We start from the raw sequence: 14704 nt of genomic DNA on the forward strand, positions 1-14704 counted from the left end.
CTAAAAGATGTATTCCAGTGACTTAAAAAAGTTTTCTGGGCCGGGGAGATGGCTCAGTGGAATAAGTGTTTCCCTGGCAAGCACAAGGACCTGAGTTCAATCCCCGGTTCCACAAAAAAAAAAAAAAAAGTTTCCTGTAAGAATATTTGTTTTCGTAAACATAAGAAGCATATAATTCTTTATGCCTATTTTTAAAATATTTTGCTGAGTTTACACACCTATAATATTCAAATAATGGAACTTAACCAAAAAAGGGGATACAGATGAATGTCCATTTTGTATCTGCGTATTCAAAGTGGTTAGGATAGATATATAGTTACATTCTCTTAAAGAATAGAGGGATTTGAAAAAAAAAAGAATAGAGAGATTTGTTCTAATGGTGTTTGTAAATAGAATATCATGCCCGCATCTTGTACAGCAATTAACCACTAGGAAGAATGTATGCAATGTGTTAATTATTGAAACTGTCTTACCAAAAAAAATATTTGTTTTCTGTGGCCACTTTCTAGAAGATTCTAGACTTGCAGAGAAAAAGAAATAAAAATATTTGTTATAAATGAGAAATGTTATTTTATTCAATATATGGTAGGATTTATAGAGCTCAGTGAAGGTCCTTGTCTAACCGCAACTTGAAGTAATAAGATTTAAAAATTGTGGCCGAATCTCATGATTTTTAGCAGGATCTCAAAATCTTAATACTAGGCCAAATCAGAGAGTGGAGGTGTTGGACAGTCTCTCAATGTGGGAAGGATTGACTTGTGGTAGGCTTTTCCACGCAAGTTCTAAGAACCCATACTGGGCAATTCCCACAGACTGGATAGTGTGCACCTTATTCTGCCCAGGGATGGGCATCACATTCTGGAACTTGAGGGAACTGGCAGGGGTATGGGAATGACCACAAACCAGACAGCAGAACACCCGTTCTCCAGTTACTAGCCCTGTGGCCTGCAGGGCCTCTTTGTAAATGATCTGTTTGGGTTGAGGCTCCTCCCCCAGTAGCAAATCTTGTAGCAGCCTCTGGACTCTGGGGGACTTCAGTTGGTATAAGTCCATGAGTTGATGAAACTGTTCCATCCAAGCAGTAGTGTCTTTCACATATCGCTGTTGTAGCATCCTCAAAACATAGTACAGTGCCACAAAGGTCTCCCATGGAGGGACCTTTTCCTTTTTTTGTGAGATAGGCTGTGTCTTCTTCTCCAACTTGGGCAATTTGGGAAATGTGCCCTTATGCTTAAAGGCCCTAAGGTCTTTCTGAAGCATTAGTGCCAGGATTTGTCTGTCCACAGAGGCATGGGCACCTGTGAAGAGGTCTCTTTTGGTAGGACAAAAATGTCGTGTCTCCATCTCTTTAACAGCATTGGATAGCTGCTGTATCTGTGTACCCCTGCAAGACTCATCTAGAAGATGCCAGTTTATAGTTTTGGGGACTTGAATCCTCTTAGTGATTGGTGGTAACACTGGTATAGGGATGGGCAGTGTTTCCTTCTGGGTCTTGAAAAATTTGGGAAATTCAGTCCTCCCCCTGAAGGCCAGGGGATGTTTACCCACAAATGGACAGACTGCTGTGGGAACACTTCTTCTGGTTGGGTAAAAGTGTTTTTGCTCCTGGGCAGCAATGGGTAATTGTTGTACTTGCTTCTCCTTATAGGACCCATCCAAAAGATGCCAATTGGGAGCCTGTGGAGTTTGAGTCTTATTGGTAGCTGATGGTAACATTGATGTAGGGATAGAGAATGGCTCCAGCCAGCTCTCTTTTTCTTTTCTGATAATTGGGGGGATCACTTTTAAGCACACTGGACTCAAACCATCCTTACAAGGCCGTGAAATGTCAGTGTGACTTAAGTCTAGGTTCCGACTGAGGTGTTTAGTAATGGCCTTAAGTTTGGAGAGACTTAACAAGGATCCCTCTGGAGTAAACTGTCTCAGAAGTTTTTTCAGTCGATGCACACTATCCCTGGAAAGTTGTTTCCCTGCTTCCAGCTTTGTTAAGGTATTGTTAATTAAATCCTCATCTGAGATATAGTCAGCTAATCTTTCAAATGAAGAGGCTGGGGCTGGAGCCTGACTCTTAGTTTTCCCCAACAGAGAATCTTGATCCCGCAACATCCACATCCATCTGTCACCTTTTGGTTTTGGTTCCTGAGTTTCTGTAATATCAGAAAATTGGAACCATGGCCTTTGGAGAGTTTCTGGGATCTGGGTCTGTAAGCCTGTTGCCATGGCTTGTGAGAACATACCCTTCGGTTTCTCCAATAAACATGTCCTGAGAGGTTCTCCAAGAAGTTGGCTTCCCTGTCTTTTTTTCAAATCCAAATTATCTGTCACTTTCAGCACCATTTCCTCTTTTCCCTGCAGGCCTGACTGGAGTGGTATTTTATCTATAAGTCTAGAGTCTGTCTTTTTATCAAGCAAATGCTCTTTCTTAAAAAGCCATTTCCTTCTAGCTATATCCTCCCCTTCCTGAACAATATTCTCACTTTCTATCACTGGTTTGGGTAAGCCTACATCTTTTGAAAGCTCTGATTTCAGCACTCTCTCATCTTCTGAAAGCATCACATCTGGAAGTCTGTACTGCTTTCCCTCCTCATTAAGGCCCTCTTCCTCCTCTTCTTCCCCTTCTTCCTCTTCTTCTTCCTCCTCTTCTTCCTCACTGAGGTTCTCTTCCTTTTCACTAAGGCTTTCTTCTTCCTCTTCCTCATCCTCCTCCTCTCCCACCTTCTCTTCCTCCTCCTCTCCCACCTTCTCTTCCTCCTCCTCCTCACTGAGGCTCTCTTCCTTCTCACTAAGGCTTTCTTCCTCTTCCTCGTCCTCCTCCTCTACCACCTTCTCTTGCTCTTCCTCTTCACTGAGGCTCTCTTCCTTCTCACTAAGGCTTTCTTCCTCTTCCTTGTCTTCCTCCTCTCCCACCTTCTCTTCTTCCTCCTCACTGAGGCTCTCTTCCTTCTCATTAAGACTTTCTTCCTCTTCCTCCTCTTCCTTGTCCTCCTCCTCTCCCACCTTCTCTTCCTCTTCCTTCTCACTGAGGCTCTCTTCTTCTTTCTCACTCAGATACCCTTTGTCTGCTAAAAGGCTCTGTTCCTCTTCATTTTGGCCCTCTTTCTCCTTGTTACTCAGTAGCTCTTTCTCCTCAGTCAATCTCTTTTGGGAAGCCAAACTCTCTTTCCTATGCTTCTTAGCCAAGTTCTCCTCCAATTTCTCTTCACTTGGACTTACTATTTCCTTTCTCTTTTCTTTTACCAGATTTTCCTTTTTCTTTTTCTTAGGAAGAATCTCCTCCTTTTCTCCTTCCTCTAGCAGGTCCTCCTTCTCTTTCTCCTCCATAGTTAGACTTTCCTTTATTTCCTTCTCAGTCCAGGTCTCAGATAATCCTTCAAAGAGTTTTTCTCTGATGTTCTCCACTAAAAAGTTTACTTGGGTCTTTTCTGATTCATTCTCCTCAGTTTTCTCCAGAAGCTCCTCTATCTGCTTTGTTTCTAAAAGATTTTGTTCCTGAAACTTCTTTAATGTGGTCTTTACTTGAATTTTATCAAGTAAAATCTTGTCCTGGACCATCTCTAATAACCTTTGGTCCTCCTCCAATCTCTCTTCATCAGTCAGTGTTCTCTCTTTGGTGGCCAGTTTGTCACCTTTTAGTCCTCTTTTTTGAGCCTGTTCTTTCTCTTCCCTGGTTACTTCCACATATGGGCTATGACCTTCAATTTTACTTCTTTCCACAATATATGATCTGTCTTCTTCAGTTATTTCTATCTCCTTCAAAGGCACTAAACATATTTCTTTAGTTCTCCCAGCTAAGACTTTCAATAGTTGATTCGCTTTCATTTCTATATTTTTCTTCCTAGAACTAACCTTTTCCTCCTGTGAACTAATCCCCTTTTCTCTATCAAGTTTCTGTATTGCCTGTATTCCTTTCTTTTGTGTTACTATCTTTCCTTCAACAACATGTGTCTCCTTGGTCCTAATGTCATGGGCCAAAGTCCTGTCTTCCGGGAACAATTTATTCTCTTCTTTCATAATTTTGCTCTCTTCTTTGGTTATCTTTTTCTTTCTCTTAATGCTCTCAATGCCTTCTTTGACTTTGGGCTTTTCTTTCCTAGCAATATGCATCTCTTTCTTGGTCAACTTACTGTCTTCTTCAGTCAGTTTCTTTTTTAATGCCATTTTCTCTTTTGGGGGGGCCTTTTCCCCTTTTCTTTGATACTGTTCCTCCATTTCACCAGCCTGTACCTCTTTTTCTTGGATCAATTTCCCCTTTTCAAAGGCCTGTTGTTTTTTTTGTTCAACCTCTTTCTCTTTCTGACTATGTATTTCTTTCTGGGCCAATTTCTCTTCTTGTAGGCCTAGTTTCTCTTTTCTTTGAGTCCACTTTTTTTCCTTTTTGAACTCTTTGAGTTCCTTTTTTTCCACTGCTTCCTCTTTGTCCAGCTGTTTCTCCTTTTTCTTAGATTGTTTTTCTTTTTCTGTGGCCCATTTCTCTTTTTCTTGGAGTGTTTTCTCAGTGTCCTTCATTTTTTTCTCTGGTGGAACCAGTATCACTTTTTCTCTTGGCCATTGTTTTATTTTACCAACTTCTCCCTCCATTTTTTGAACCAGTGTCTCTTCTTCTCTGACCTGATTCTTTTCCTCCCAAGTCTGTCTCTTTGCTTTCCAGCCCCATGGCTTTTCTTCATGGGCTGCTGCTTCTTTCTGTGACCATTTCTTCATTTCTTTAACCCTTTCCTCCTTTTCTAGGTCCACTTTCTCTTTTTCCCAGGACTGCTGTCTCTTTTCCTCAATTTTCTCTTTCTGGGCCCTGCTCTCCTCTTTCTGAGATTTTCTTATCTTTTTCCAGGCCTGTTTATCTTCTTGTGACAATTTTTTCACTTCTCCAAACTTTTCATCCTGTTCTAGGTCCAGTTTCTTTCTTTTCTCAACTACATGCTTTTTCTTCTCCTCCTCTTTCTGAGCCAGACTCTCTTTCTGGTCTTTTTTCTTCTGTTCATCCTGTTTCCTGACTTGTTTTTTCTTTTCTTGGATTTGTTTCTTTTGATGGGGTTCCTTTTCCTCTTTTGCAAGCCATTTCTTCTTTTCTTGGGCCAACTTATTCTCTTGCTCTGTCAAACTCTCCCTGTCTGATGCTTGGTTTCTGTCTTCCTCAGACAATCCTTCCTCTTTTGTAGACAGATAACCCAGGCACAATTTACCAAGTTCCCAGGCCTCTTCCTTGCCTCCCTCCTCTTTTTCTTCTTTGCTTATAGTTTCCTCTTTTCCCCAGCTGTGTTTCTTCTTTTCATGGAACTGTTTCTTCCTTTCTCCAACTTGTTCTTCTACATCCAGGATCACTTCCTTGTCTTCCTCACCTAATTTACTTTCTGGGAATAACAACCCCTCTTCCCTGGCTGGTAAGCCTTCCTTGCCAGCCTGCATAATCTTTTCCCAGTTCCTTTTCAGGCTTGGCTTCCCCTCCTCTGACATTTTTTTCTTTCTTTTTCCAAGTAACTTCCTCTCTTTTCCAATTAGTCTCTTTTCTTCTTGGAGTACTTTCTTGTCAGTTATATTTGATTTCCTTTGTTGGGGAATAAGTACTTTTTTCTGGGGCATTCTTTCTTCTGGGTAGGTCCATTCCTTTTTATCCTTGGTTATTTTCTGCTTTTCTTGCATTGACATTGTCTCAGGCTCCGTCGGTTTTCTTTCTTCCTCAGCTATTTTCCCTACTTTCCTGTCCAGTTTCCTTACTACCTTCTCAAATTTTCCTTTCTCTAAGGCTGGGTGATCGTCTAAGAACAAAACCTCCTTCTTGACTTTTGGAGAAAATTTCACACGTTTTTTAATCGCTTTTTTAACCTCTTGTTTTCTCAGTACTACTGGCCCTTCATCATTGACATCCCCTATAACCACATTTTCTGTTTTGATAGGTAGTTCTCCCATTTTTCCATCACGCAATTTTGATGAAAATGAGCTTGAGTCCTTTAAAAGGGGACACATTTCTTTGAAGAGATCCCAGCTGGGCTGTTGGTCAGCAAGTACAACCTGAGCCAGTTCTACCAGTTCTTTCCCCAGATCTCTTAACATTCCTGGACAGGAGCTTGCTATCCTTGAGGTGACAAGATGGCAAATGTCATCCCGCCAAGACCTAATATTTGGTCTAGATACACGTCCAGGGATCCCAGCTAAACCATGACTCTTTTTATGTTTCTTCTTGGTATCTTCTTCTGGTTCAGAAATCTGTATGACTTCTTCTTTAACTTCTTCTTTGGGCTCTTCTGCAGTCACCTCTGAAATATCCTGTGAAGTCTTTTTCTCTTCCCACTTCTTCTCTGCTAATCTTTGGCTTTTTCTTGCTGTCCTTTTCCAAAGTCTTTTAATGCGTTCTCGTCTTTCCAGCTTAGAAATGACTTCTTCAACATCTCTCCCACTATGTTCATCTATCGTCTCTGTGTTCTCTGTGATCTGCACAGCCTCTGTAGTCGCCTCCAACATGCTCTCTTTTGTTTCAGCATCATCCTGGTGTTCAACTGGGCTGAAAGTACTAGGTAGCACTTCTGGTTCCACAGCAACCTCCTTAGTGTCAACTTGCTCTGACTTTCTGACCTTTTCTTTTTCCTGTGAATCCTCTGAAGTCACAGTCATAGAGCTAACCTTTTTAAACTCTATCTTTTTAAACTGTATCTTTCCATATGTTCTGGCAACTTTCAGGGCCTTTTTAACTGCACAAATATTGAGAGACAAAGAAAAAAATTGAGGTTTTAAGTAAGATCTTTTGTTATATCTAGTTCAGTAAACTGTTATTAGAAATTTAAAAAGCACCAAGGGCTAAGGCTTTATGATTTAGAAATGTTCATTTGCTATCCCAGTTGCCATATCTTAAAAAAATAAAGGGGACTTGCATGTTAGCTCAGTTGTTTAAGTGCCTGCTGTGGCAAACCCAGTCAGGTATAGAGGACTGTGGTTCGATCCCCAGACCTGCCCTTAAGGCAGCCTGAGCCATCCCCTGCCCCCCCCCAAAAAAAATCCTATTAAAGAAATAAGGCTGTCACTTGTGATACTTTCTTTCTTTCTTTCTTTCTTTCTTTCTTTTTGTGTGTGTGTGTGTGTGTTTTAGGAAAGGGTCTACAGGGTGTTCAGGGTCTCACTACTAGATCAGACTCATAGTGATCTGCCTCTGTCTGTTTACAGCCTCCCAAGAACTGGGAATACAGATGTGCACCACCACACCCAGTCTCAATCACAGTCTCAGCATGCCCTGGGGGCAGGGCTGGCACAGCAGGCCCAGGGATTGAACCCCGGACCCTTGGTATGACCATTCTTAGGAAGTCTACATTCTGTGAATAAAATTTTCCCATTTAACTGTTTCCATTGGTATAATTCTATATACCTTGCTATTATTGGCTTTGCCTAATGAGATTGGCCCCAATCATACCCCATACATCACCCCATACATACTAAGTTCTCTGCTCTTTGCTTGAATACGTTTCTTTCTGTTCTTCAGTTCAATGTTCTTTTCAGGTTCTGGCAAAGGTATGAATGTTTGTTCAACAGAGAGCTCAAGTTCTTCATCTTTTGGTACAGCAAAAGAAAAACTAAATGGTTTATCTTTATGTGACAAGGTCAGATTTTCATTTAGCCGCCACTGCACGTGAGTAAGCATGCACTGGATATCACTAGCTTGAATTCCCAGTAGCTGGCCAAGAGAGGCTTCCCCAATAGTTTCCAGCCTACAAAAGTCAAGCAGAAAAAAAGGACAATACTGAGCTAATGAGAAGACAGAAATATTTTTTAAAAGGAAGTTACAATGGACATGACATGGATAAAACAGTCATTGAAAACATCATAGGTAAAATAAAAGCTAGATACAGAAAAAAGAATGCTAGCAAATGCCTATAATCCCAGGTTTCCTGGGAGGTTGAGGCAAGAGGATAATGGTTTTGAGCCCAGGCTGGGCAACTTAGGGAGATTCTGTTTCAATAAAATAAAAATAAAAGAGTTGGAATGCAATGAAGAAAGAACAAGGAGGAGGAAGGGCAGGAGAAGGAGGAGGAAAAGAATGGGAGGAGGACAAAAAGGCAGGAGAGTAGGTGACTGTAGTGTAGCTCAGTGGTAGAGCACTTATCTAGGATATACAAGGCCTTATGTTCAATCCCTATATCACTAAAGAAGAAAGAGAAAAAAACAGAAGAAGGAAAAATGAAGACTAGCCATAAATAGTGAAGGTGACATATACTTCTTTAGGAGAGCTATGGATTTGCACAGTGAGAAATCTTAAGGAAGTAAGAAAATGATAGAAAATAGGGGCCAGTGGTCAGAAGAAAAGAGGTAGATACTAGGGGAAGCGAGAAAATAGAACTAAGAAACAAAGGGAGAAGAACAGAACAGAAAACGGATAGGGGCCAGAGAGGTGGCTTAGTAGAATAAGTGCTTGCCTGGCAAGCATAAGGGCCTGAGTTCAATCCCTGGTCCTACCAAAAAAGAAAGAAAGGAAAAGAAAAGGGATGATGGTAAAGGGTAAAAGGCAATAAAAGTCTGGAAGCTGGGACTCAGAAGAGGGGGACATTACCATCCAACTTACCACATTTCCTGGAGAATTTCTTGTTTCTTCAGCAAGCGAATAAGCCCAGTCTTGGTTTGGATGCCTGTAACTCTAGTCATAAGGTATGACACCTTAGTCCGCACATTCTTATCACTGTCCATCAATCCCATAGCCAGTGGGACAGCAAAAAGATGGCTCATGAAACCCAGCCTCTCTAACATCTCCCATGCTAGCTTACGAATATATGGATTGTAATGGGTTGTATCTTTCAGTAAGCGACGGGCTATCTCAGTGCGCGACTTTGAAGATATTTGGGAAGTGGCCAAAATTTGCTCCAGGATATCAAAATATTTCTTATATTTCTCGACAGAACAATAAGCTGTGAGGTTGAGAATGGTCTCTATTAAGTTGCTTATTAACCCTTCACTAAATTTTCTCCCAACCCAATTTTGGTTTGTTGTATCTTCAAGGACATTAAAGGAAATTCTCTTTTGATCCTTGGGTTTATCTTTCTGTTTACTCATTGAGATGTTTTTATCTAGAGTTATGGGTGATCGTGGCTCTGGTCTTAAGAATTCAGTCATGTTCCAGTCCTTATCTTGGTAGGGTAAATACAAATCATGGCAGAGGAAGATTGGGGTACCCTCAGGCCAAAGAGAGGCTCGGATCACTGAGTTGGGGATGTAGCAATCAGGAGCAAAGGGCCACTGCTTCCCTCGACCAAAGAAGCACTGCAACATGCGGTAGGTATTGAGTCCATCCCAGCTGGCCAGCTGTAATTGAGCAGGAACCACAGATGGGCGTCGATTCTGCTTGAGCTCTGGAGTAGAGAAATCAATATCTTTATCCTCCAAAAACTGCAAGTTGGATATGTCTTGAGCCACAAGGGACACACGGCTCTCCTCTACAACATGGGGCACAGTGTTATCAAAGGCAATGACTCGTTTGTTAACAAGGGTTTCTAGTCCCTGTAATTCCTGCAAGCCTTGTCCCAGGTAGACAAATTTTGGTACAAATACCTTTTCAAACAAAAAGAGGAAGCTAGGCAGGAAGGGCTTAGGAATTTCTTGTATTTCATCTACATTGTTTAGACTACATAAGTGAATCAGCCTAGCTGGAGGCAGCAATTTTAAACAGGATACTATATAGATACTCTGGTTGATAGTCAAAAGTAGATCACCCCGATTATTGGCAAAGCAGAGCGATCCAAACTGCAATGCTGAGTCCAACTGAGTTACAAGTCTACCCCGGAAATCCCAGATCCGAACTGAACCATCAATGGCCCCTGTGACAAAAAGTTTCAGGGAAAGGCAGACATCAAATGAAGTGACAGCACATTCATGCAGGCATTTTGTCTCTCCAAACATAAAGCTTTGTTTTGATTCTGATGGAATCAGGAAGTCTTGATAGCACCAGAGACACCAACCGGAGTTCTCGCTGATAGCAGCCACACAACCTGGCAATAGCATCAAGTGCTTTAGAGGACAACCACAAAGAACTTTGCTGACGGGCTGCAAGATAACCTTGCTGTCTTGAAGCACAGCTTCTGTCAGGTGTATGGTGTTATCCTTGCCATAGGAACAGAGTAAGGAGTTTTCTTGGGAACCTTCCAGGGTAGACAAGGATAACACTGCCCCAGTGTGGATGGTCTTCTCTATTCGTGCAAAACTGCAATGGGAGAGGATTCTCACAATGCCACTTTCATATCCACAGAACATCAGCCCTTCCAGGCCCATACCCAAATGGGACCTCCCATAGGCCAGGCATCTTACTTTATCTCTAGGATTTTCTGAAGTGCGCACAAGATACTTGGCTGGACAAGGAGAGCGTGTGGTATCAAAAACCAGCACCTCTGAACTGTCTATTGCCACAAAGAGCTCCTCTCTGTTTGAGTCATAAGCCCATGCCACAGCCTTATTCATGACAAGTAGAGGCCATGTGATAACCAACAGATCCCCTGTTACTGGAGACAGGAAACGCAATAAACCATCCTCAGTGACACACAAGATCCGAGACCAATTATGGCCACAGCAGACGCGCTGCAGCTGCTGGGGAGCAGAACCACAGACATTGAAAAGGCTATAAAAGTAGGGCAGGTGGTGCAGTGAGAAAGTAGATGCACTCTGGCAGAAAAAAGTGGTGCTATCAATAAACTTCAGTTGCTGTAGATTCTTATCAACACTCAGTTGCCTCAGCAAGTTCCCAGAAGCAAGATTCCATTCCTTCAATACGCCTTCACTGCCTGCCGTTAGTAAAGTGTAGGTCTCTGGCCTACTATGGATACATACCACTGAAAAAGAATGGGCCTGAAAGCTGTGGAGGAAGTTACTCTTATCTAAACTCCAAGCATGGATCTCTCCAGCTCTGTTTCCTGCGTAGAAAGTGCCCTGAGAGACACAAGTACAAGAGCAAGTGATGGAGGAACCACTGGTTACAAGGGTGAACTTCTTTACTTCTTCCAACTGGCCCTGACCCTGGTGGGTGAAGACTCTTACGGTATTCTCAGAATGAACCTGCAGGGAGCCCTGGGCACTATTCAGTGAAAAGCCCTGTACAAGTTCACCACCAGGGATGGGCACTGTGTGAGCCATCTGGAGGCCCCTGCCATTTGGTAAAATAAACCAGGTAACGACAGCCCCCAAGATACCAGACAGCAGCATCTCAGTTTCTGAGTCATAGCAGAGGCAGCTGATGGAGAAACGGCAGGGAACGGTACCCAGGGATGTGAATGCTTGATGGTGATCTCCAAAGAGCCTCAGGCACAGGTCACCACAGTAAGCAACTAACATGTGGTAGGAACCTGTGTGGACCATTGCTTCGATAGGTGGTACTTGTTCCATCACATGAAACTTCACTTTCTCAATCGCTCCTTTCATAGTTGTATCTTTTTTCTGTACCCAAAGCACTGCCTAGAAGAGGATGAGAGATGGAAGGCTGGTCATGGAGGCAGATCATCCACAAAAGTATGCACTAGATAAGGCTAAATATGTGGATCCCTCATTGCTTTTATTTTATTTAACTAAGGAAATATGGGACAGCTTGACTTCGGGAATTTCCTACTATGAGGTACTTGATATGTGATAGAAGCATCATGTTGAAGCCCTTTTCTTGGCCTTTATTCTATTTTTCAGGGCATATGAATTCTGTGGGCCTGCATCCAGGTCAAGCTGGATAGGGAGGTACTCAAAGGAACCAATTAAGAGTCACTCTCATCATTCTGAAATGAAGCCATTGTAGGTGGGGTGCCTGTATATTGGATTAGGAAAGAGGAGGGAAAAAAATCATAGCTTTACCTGCATTTGTTTTCCGTATAGTTCCACCCAGTTTAAGGAGACAAAGTAGTTGACGTCAATGAAGTAGAAGCAGACAAAAGGCTTGTTCTGGGGGTGGTGAGATTCTTGGTAGAGAGTCTCAGGCCAGTCGTTGAGAACAACCACATCATTTTTTATTTCTTCATCAATCTGAGAAAGACAAGTGACCTGAGTTAAAGGACCTGAGTCTCCACTTACTCACTCATTTAATAAATATTTGTTGAAGTGTTAGTGGACATTTTTAGCTAACTGTTATTTATTCATCCTAATAGTGGAAAACGTTTGGAGAGTCACCCCGTCCATACCCTCAGCTTGGAACAGAATACAATCTTATTGATCAAAGCATCTTCTAGAATTTCTTAACCAAGTTTCATAAGAAAAGGCAGTCCCATTCTTCTAAGGTATACATTCTATATAATGAATGGATTTTTCTCCTAGTCATATAATTATTAGCATTGAAAAAATGATAAAACAGCCCCTCAAATAATGTTCAGTGTTTCATGGTTCAGACACAGTAACAAGGTTGTGAACAGCTGACAGATTCTAACAAATACACTGGAAATACCATGCTAAGCAAAACCAACATGGCCTTGGATCTTAGGAATAAACAGTTCTGGGCAGGGATATGGCTTAAAGTGGCTTGCCTAGCATATGCATATGTATTTGATCCACAATACTACAAAAAGTCAAATGAAATCAAAGAAAGATAAAAAAGGAAGGAAGGAAGGAAGGAAGAAGAAAGAAAGAGTCCAGCGGGGGAAAAGAGGTATTAAACAAGTCACAACCAAATATACAAGAGAAAGAAAAAGCCATAGTGGTACATGCCTGAAATCCCAACACTCTGGGAGCTTGAAGCAGGAGGACCATGAGTTCAAGCCCAGCCCGCGCAACTTAATAACTTAGTGAGACTCTCTTGTCTCAAAAAATAAAATGGGGCTGGAAGTATAGCTCAGTGCAAAGGCTCTGGGTTTCATACCCAGTACCAGAAAAGAAAAGGAAAACCAGTGCTTATAAAAGGAAGTATTACAATTCCATGTGAAAATGACAAAGGAACCCAACCATGGGGAGTAACTGTTCACAACTGAAGCAACTTTTCAGAGTTCCTGCCTGCAAAGAAAGGATCAGTCTTGTCACAGTCACACATCCATGATATATGGCTTATGAGAAACTCACACATCACAGACATGTAATAGAATGCTCATCAAAAGTGATAGTGAGATCCCATGACTTGTACTTCCTTCACTATTCTCATGTGTGAAAAGGGAAATGGGCACCCTCCACAACATTTGGTTTACTCAGGTCTAAAATTCTACATTCTGCCCCAATAGAGCATGTGTACATGTGTGCATATGTGTATCAAGGTAGATACATACCTGTTAATATATTGCACAATACAGTACATGCTATCTTGCAGTGATGCAGCATGTCTGTGAAATATGTGTATAAATTCATACTGGGCAGCTGAAACTGAGCCTCATTAATTTTACTTTTGAGATCCTCTATCTCAATAAATATGTGTGCTATAACTCCTTCCTAAACAATGATGAATGAGTCTAACTCTCCAAGTCTCTGTGCGCCAGTATTTTTGCCCTAACAACTAAACTGGAAAGTAAAATACTAAATGAAACCGAAGGATTGACACTTTTTGGGGGGGGAGGGGGGCATGCGCGGAACTGGGGACTGAACTCAGGCCCTGCACTTGCCAGGGAAGCACTTATTCCACTGAGCTATTCTCCGGCCCCGACACTTCTTTATAATGTCCATCATGTCTGCTTCCTGCAATCACAACAGATTTGAGACTATACACTGAGGCCCATATCTGGAATTCAGAATCTCTATTCTCCTTGTATTTCTCATTTTCAGAGTTTGAGTTTTCTATTTCATCTTTAGTTCAGTGGTTACAGAGAATTGAGAGAAAGGACCCTTGGGTTCATATCTCATTCAGAAAGCCAAATGAGAAAGCTCATTTACATAACCTTATTATATTAGTTAATTACTATTCCTTTCTTCCTTCCCAGTCCTTCTGTATAAACAATCACTCAGTAAATAATCAACAATATTAAGGTGATTCCACAGAGAATGCTAATAAAAGACTAAAAATTTCTTTAAGCACAAACAATGTGTTTGTACCTGAAATTATGACGCCTACTCTGTATCAGTTGTTTTCCTTCACCTTCACCTTCCCTTCTTTTCTAGTTTAGGATGACCATGGACACAGCAATTCTGGCCATACAGAGTTCTGGTTCTCTGGTTCTCTAAGGCTAGCAGAGGCCTGTGGGTCTCTAAGCATCCTTCTTCCTGCTTGAAATTTGAGGCTTATGCATGGAAGTACAACAACTATCTTACAACCTTAACATAATGTTGACATACTAAAGATGATGGGAAAAAAAAGAACATAGGTCCTCCATGACATGTAGGACAAGATGCCTTCTACTTGTTTGATCCATGTAAATCCATCTTATAACCTGTAGGAGAAAGTATTCTTATTGTACGTAATGTAGCCATCTTAATGTAGAACAAGATATTGTTTGGGCGATAGGGGAGAACCTTGCCAAAGTTGCTCATATCTTTCCCATGCCACGGCCTTCTGATGGGGACCTGGTCATTAGTCCAACCTAGCAGGGACAGATAATTAGTCCACGTTCACAGTGTTCATAACTCTCATGTACATCACCTTTATGTCCTTCAGGATCTTATTTATGAGGAATCTTAAGTCCTTCCTCTGAGGAATAAGTCTGGGTGAAGATGATATCCCTGTGACATTCCAGCTCTTCACAGACATCATGGACCATAAAACCTACGGAAGGTAAAAAGTGTAGCTGAATCTTAACATCTGAAGTTGGACCAGAAATTAAGAGAAATGAGAAAGAAGGAAGACCAGGACAAGTAA

The 14704-nt window shown here is 41.7% G+C and overlaps 1 protein-coding gene across 1 annotated transcript in view; it reads right to left on the bottom strand.

Moving 5' to 3' along the window:
* Window positions 1-655: 655 nt before the first annotated feature.
* Window positions 656-14704, bottom strand: part of LOC101570288 (WD repeat-containing protein 87-like) — an 18537-nt gene continuing 4488 nt past the window's right edge. Inside the window, exons 2-9 of the mRNA XM_023721456.1 lie at window positions 14489-14611; window positions 11797-11964; window positions 8543-11412; window positions 7420-7691; window positions 5296-6683; window positions 3412-3750; window positions 1633-2361; window positions 656-1374 (exon numbers count right to left, since the gene is read on the bottom strand). Coding sequence (XP_023577224.1) covers window positions 709-1374; window positions 1633-2361; window positions 3412-3750; window positions 5296-6683; window positions 7420-7691; window positions 8543-11412; window positions 11797-11964; window positions 14489-14599 — 6543 coding nt within the window. The 5' untranslated portion in view covers window positions 14600-14611 and the 3' untranslated portion in view covers window positions 656-708. The remainder of the gene's footprint in view (window positions 1375-1632; window positions 2362-3411; window positions 3751-5295; window positions 6684-7419; window positions 7692-8542; window positions 11413-11796; window positions 11965-14488; window positions 14612-14704) is intronic.

Source organism: Octodon degus, unplaced genomic scaffold (genome assembly GCF_000260255.1).
Source record: "Octodon degus isolate 3935 unplaced genomic scaffold, OctDeg1.0 scaffold00083, whole genome shotgun sequence".
Lineage (NCBI taxonomy): Eukaryota > Metazoa > Chordata > Mammalia > Rodentia > Octodontidae > Octodon > Octodon degus.